A 6,160-nucleotide genomic window follows, 5' to 3' on the forward strand; every position below is an offset into this window, starting at 1 on the left:
GATGCATTCTGAAATAATAAGAACACTGGTGGGATTGTTTCCTCAAATCAAAAACAACAATATTAAACATAAATGTGGACCTCTGGCATCTCCTGAGTTTAGACAGATGGAAATCCAGTTTCATACCTTTAAGTGGTTTTCCTGAGACTTTTCTGATGTATTCAGCACTCTGATACAGTCTTAAAATTGAAACAAATAAACAAACAAACAAACAAACAAACAAAAACAAAACAGTATTATCTATGAGTGAAGAACCAATCAATTCATATCATACACATACTGGTGTCAAATGTTTGGCCAATGTGTCCAAATAACAGCCAAAGAGTATAAGCATACCTTCTAGATGATTTTGCAATGTGTGAAAATAGAGGAATTTTGGAATGTTTTACTGTATTTTCAAAAGAGAGCAGTGTGTTACAAGTCATTAAGTCATCAGAGTGCTTATTTAAATTTTTCCAAGCCACAGAGCTGAATTATCTTCAGTTTTATAGCCTTCTCATGGCCTCTTGGGCTTCATTTTTTCCATGTGTGCGAGTAGACTGACTAGATGTGGAAAAACTTAGATATATGGAATTTAGGACATATTTTTCTTACAACAAGCTGTATATCATCTGTTTTGTAAATCCACCGTTCATTCAATCTGAAAGCAGAATGAAATTAAGCCTTTTGGAGGGTTTTTTTGCAGATTTTTATGCAACAGTTTCACTTTTTTGGTCCACTTGAGGTCAAATTGGGCTGTGTGCACTCCATTAATTAAAAGGAATTTGACATGCATGCATTAGACACTTCACGGTCAGTTTAAAAACAAAGAATCAACTCTTAATCAACAAAATAATTTTATGAGGTAGCTCAAAGTAGAAAAGGAGGCAGAAATATCACTGAGAGTCTCTTCAAGGCAGCAGAACTAAAATTAACCCTGTTCTCATTTAAAAACAATATAAGAAAAAATCAGTCACATCATTGTCAGTTCAGGGTACAGGCTGACATCAAACCCAGCCATTGTTCAGGAAAACAGACTCCTGAACAATGTAAACATGATCTGCTTGGATAAAATTATCTGGTACTGGAGTGGGTATAGGCGAAGGGAGATTCCAAACACAATTTTATTTTTCTAAAGTCATATTTAGGAGTGAATCACTTTATGTGAAATCATTTTGTCTGGAAAAGGAACATTACCCCCCTATTACACACACACACACACACACACACACACACACACACACACACACACACACACACACACACACACACACACACACACACACACAGACATATTATCTAGAATCAGAAATATAAACAACACATCCAATAAGTTATTCTCAATGGCAAGGACCCAGTCAGTAAAAGTTAAACACTTCCACTCTTCATCTTAAGTTCAGTAGTTTCCCTAAACCCTGTCCTTTTAAGTGCACACAAACAAACACTCTACATTAACCTGAATCTAACTGACATGTTTATATTCTAAATCAGACTGCAGAAGAATCACAGCTTTTGTAAATGCTCATAAAACCTGAAGAAAACATAACATTCCAGCTTCATGTATCTTCTGTCTGAAAGTGTCACCCTGTAGTCACATAGTGCAAAGACCATAGCTGCATAGGAAGACACATGTAGGCCAACACTAGAAACAGTAAGAAACAGGGAAAAAAGTATGTTCAAAGTGTACCAGATAGCACTATATTCTCATCATTAGGCTTCCTGTGTTACCAACATAGCTCAGAACCCACATCATCATCTTCACAGTTTTGTATATATCTCCCCGAGATCATTTACATTTGCAGCATTCATGAAGGCTTTTAGGTGAGTTTTAGTGACATAGTAAAAGCAAATTTTATGGGATTGACTTTTTTAAATATAGAAAGTTAAATGCTATAACAGAATGACTAAAATAGATTTTTCCCCCCAAAACTATTAACAAAAGAACTGTACGCCCCCCCCCCCCATCAGACTGAAAGATTGATCATATAAAGATGATGCCATCGTCATTATCATCATCTACATGAATGAGTTTCACTAAAAGACCCAACATTAACTGCTCCCCTCATCCAGTTTGTATCAAAATCTATAATCAGATATTTTTATGCATTTTCTGTTATCTCCATGGCATAAGTGCCATTAGTTTGTCAAATCAGTGCACTTACTGTATGTAACTGTCAATTATGTCACTAATATACATTTTTTCTTTCCCTAAAATGCACTGAGAACTTATTTTCTCCATGTTCATGTACATGAGGCATAAAAGTCCATCTGAATGGGTGGTCGGCCATTATAGAATTCTGGGACTTAGAAAATCTGTTCAACAGGCAGTCTTTTAAGAATGGGTTGATGGGTGTATCACAGTGGTACAAAGCCAGATTACGTCTCCGAGCTCGGGGACGCGCCTGGAGACGTAGACGCGGAAGAGCGGTCAGTGTCTTCCAGCTCCTTGTTCAAGCTGCTGCCGGTACCGGAAGAGGAGGAGAATGGCCGCGCAGACGCGGTGGCGCCTTCCCGCTCGCGCTTCTTCTGCTTCATGCGTCTGTTCTGGAACCAAATCTTCACCTGCGTCTCGTTGAGCTCGAGCGTGGCGGCGATCTCCACGCGCCGCGCTCGCGTCAGGTACTTGCTAAAGTGGAACTCCTTCTCCAGCTCCGTCAGCTGCCTCGTGCTGAAGTTGGTGCGCATGGCGTTGTTGTGGGCAAGACCGTAGTCGGCCACTTTGACTGCGAAAGAGATGGACAAGCTGTTAGACGAATGTTTTATGTTTTACTTGTACGTGTAATGAGAAAAACGCTCGTTGTTACTGGAGCTAGATGTGTTCGTTATTAATTAGAAAATAGAGATATATTTAGCTTTAGTCAGAGTTTGGTTTGTGGTTTGATATCCATAATTTATTAAATTACATCAAAATAAATACAAAGTGCATCACAAAGATGAGGTTTAAAAAACACAAGCAGTGAAGGACATCAGTGGGCCTAAGGAGGGATGGAGAAGCAGCACGGGGGTGTCGGTGTTGGTGGTGGAGCTGGTTAATGGAGGGGCTGCTTTTAAAGATAACAAAGCAGGAAAGACTTCCAACGGAGAAATAACCTGTCTGCTGTAATCATTAAGACACACACACACACACACACACACACACACACACACACACACACACACACACACACACACAGAGAGAGAGAGAGCTCACACTCCTGGGCTCAGCTGACCCAGACCAAAGTATCTACAGATACGACTGCATAGTGAAGTCCGAAAACGACTCTGATTTGTACTTTTAGTGCCATTCAATTAACTGTGTCACAGTAATAAAGTCCAAAGCGTTCCTAAATGCAACAAAGCACTCTGTTAATAAAAATACAGTGTATTCATATATCAGTTTTTCAACATCTGTTCTACCAGTTATTTAAAGTGAAATTATTTAAAGGCCTAATTTATCTGTGACCATTAGTCGTGCTGGATGGTATTAACGAGCAATCTTTTTTTTATATGGGAACTTCTGTCTTCTTTTTAAGTGCTCGCAACAACGAATTGCTGTAATTCATTATGGGCCTTATTTATGTTGGAAAACCACAACTGTTATTTTTTTCTTTCTCTCTTTCCTCTTCTTTGACGAATTGAGTAATTAAGATAAGTAAAAAATAATAATAAAAAAAATAAAAGCCTGCCATCCGCACAAAGAAAGTAGTAGTAAAAATATGATGTATTTTCTCTGAAAGGATAAAATAATGTTGTAAAAATCATTTCGATCAAACAATGTTGTTCTCTGTACCATAAAGTTCTGATCTACAAATTATGCTCCTGACTGCATTCAAGCTACATTCACTCCTCATTGACCGTCTTAAAACGAATTCCCCCGCTCTGTTTGTTTATTCGTGCATTTATTTTTGACTGCATTTCATATGAAAAACATGCCATAATATTATACGAAACTTTTGACGGACTGCAGACTTAATCTCACGATAAGGTTTTATTAAGACGTTAAACGGATAAGTGAACCCTCTCTCACCTGTCTTCGGTGGATTTCTCTTCACCTTCATCCAGTCGAAGGTCTGCCCCTGCCCGGCCTGCTGGACCTCATCGTCCCCTCTTTCACGATCCTGAGATACCGGCAGCTCCCCGTAGCCTCCCCCAGGCGAAAGCTCCAGGTAGCCTCCTGCGTCAAGAACCCCCCCACCGATCTGCTGCGGGTACTGTGACCCAGCAAGGGTGCGCTGAGGCCCGCAGTAGACCCCGGTAAGAGAGCTGTAACTGGGGCCGACGGTTGAGGCCGAGTTGTGGAAGCTTGATTGATGACAGTAGGTGGAGGCCAAAGAATCCTCCATGAAATACTGCGGATGGACGGAGTTTGGTGCGCCTGTGGCAGCAACATACTCCGAGTTTGTGGTGCATGCCTGGCCCACATAGGCCCCCGTGTTGCAGCCGTTACTATAAGGAGAAGGTATTACACTCTGCAGGCTTTGGCTCTGGTGAAGCTGAGGGTGATTGTGATGTGTTGGATGTTGGTAGCCGCTGTGCGTATGCTGTTCGTGATGTTGAGGAGGATGTTGCTGATGATGCTGACTTACTCCTCCGCTGGCGGTGTCCGCCCCAACGCCCACGTACATCCCTCCATCCGCGGTATAACTCGCTCCTACGTCTCTGTTGTCATTTCTGGACCCGGGGACAGGAGAACCGCTGAGGCCTGTTTGGATGCTCACGGGGAATCCCTGACGCTGATCCAGGGGAAGGTGATGGTGCAGGTGATGATGGTGGTATCCAGATTTAGACGCAGAATAAATGCCAGTTGGTTGTCGGTTACAAATAGAGTATTCCACAAAGGAGTTCATGTTGTCCATGCAGACTCGAAGCACCAGGGAATTGGTAAAATGTCTCGACTTGTTATCAGCAAGAAACACGACCGAGGTTAATAGAAATTCGTTGAAAAGCAAAAATCAAATAACTAAAAAATCCATTTGAAAGTTGTTCCTATAGTCGGCAGTATGATATAGAATCTCCTTGTTGTGTGCAAAAAGCAGTACAAAAATCGTGTTGGTTTTTTAATTGAAAAACCCTTAAAGTAATAAAAAAAAAGTCGCGACAAAATTACATTACAAATAAAAAACTGTAGACATTTCCAATGTGAATGAAAAAATGCGAAGGCTTTACTTCTCCAAACCAGAAACACATGTGGTCTGCTGCAGTTTGTGTGTGTTTTAAAGGCCCTACTCTATCAGTAACTCAACCTGTGTTTCAAAGGCTCGTCAGTGACAGTGGAAAACAACGGGAGAGGACTGAAAAGAATACAGTCACATTTTCAGCTTCACACAGGTTACACCCAGTCTTCCTAAAGTCTGTCTTTTTTCTTCAAATTCTTCAATTTTCTCTGGCTCTTGCTCTTCAATTGTCTCCCTCTCTCCGTTTTACCGTGTCACTCCTTTTCTTACCTCCATGGCAGGTCACGTGGCTCGTCGCCTATGGTGACCGGAGGCCAGAAGTTTGTTAGCTGGTCACGGGAGCGAGGGAAGCCGTGTGTGTGTGTGTGTGTGTGTGTGTGTGTGTGTGTGTGTGTGTGTGTGTGTGTGTGTACGGGAGGAGGGGAGAGGCTCTTTCTTTCGGTTCTGGAGTCGAGTTTGCACGCACGCGCGTTGAGTTGGCCCATTTGCCTCATCCATCACTCGCGGTGACATTAGCACGACAAAGAGACTTCAATCAAACCGGCCCATCAATCTGATATCAGCACGGATCTGTCAGAGCAAAGAGAGAGGCAGAGAATAAAAGAGGACCTGTGAGCCGGCCTGCAGCTTCCAGACCTCCTTCCTGCAAAAAGCTCAAAGAAAGAAGACTGAAACTAAACAAACTAAATACAGTACACTGGTACCATGCTACTATCCCTTTATTAAATATTAATACAACAAGTAATACTGGTTCTACATCTACTACACAATAAAAAAAAAATCAAATTTATTATAGTTTTGTCCATGCTCAGCTAGTATAACATTGCACTCCAGTATAAATTGTAATTCAGAAACACAGAACAACACCACATCAAAGTCAGTGATAATTCACAGTCCACTGTTGAGCCTTTGGGTATATCCAAACCTACTGTATATGTGGACGGAAAAAAGACAGTGATATAGCTCCCTTTTTTGGAAGCAGGCATTACAATAACACTGAGCATGTAACAATAAAACCAATAGACAAA

At 41.2% G+C, this 6,160-nt stretch overlaps 1 protein-coding gene across 1 annotated transcript; it reads right to left on the reverse strand.

The window, feature by feature from the left end:
* Positions 1 to 2,355: 2,355 nt before the first annotated feature.
* Positions 2,356 to 4,814, reverse strand: LOC146633144 (homeobox protein Hox-B1a-like). The gene is made up of 2 exons (XM_085352032.1): positions 3,986 to 4,814; positions 2,356 to 2,702 (listed from the first exon to the last, which is right to left on the reverse strand). Exons 1-2 carry the CDS (start codon positions 4,812 to 4,814, stop codon positions 2,356 to 2,358), a joined length of 1,176 nt encoding a protein of 391 aa, XP_085208158.1.
* Positions 4,815 to 6,160: the final 1,346 nt, after the last annotated feature.

The sequence above is a fragment of the Diplotaxodon limnothrissa genome, linkage group LG4, assembly GCF_057381915.1.
Source record: "Diplotaxodon limnothrissa isolate DT_005_m linkage group LG4, D_limnothrissa_male_GT1.1, whole genome shotgun sequence".
Lineage (NCBI taxonomy): Eukaryota > Metazoa > Chordata > Actinopteri > Cichliformes > Cichlidae > Diplotaxodon > Diplotaxodon limnothrissa.

Bases quoted from the DNA above. Each gene is read 5' to 3' on its own strand.
- LOC146633144 (XM_085352032.1), bottom strand. From the start codon at position 4,814: ATGGACAACATGAACTCCTTTGTGGAATACTCTATTTGTAACCGACAA. The intron at 2,703-3,985 runs GTGAGAGAGGGT...TCTCTTTCGCAG, and splicing joins GAGAAATCCACCGAAGACAG to TCAAAGTGGCCGACTACGGT.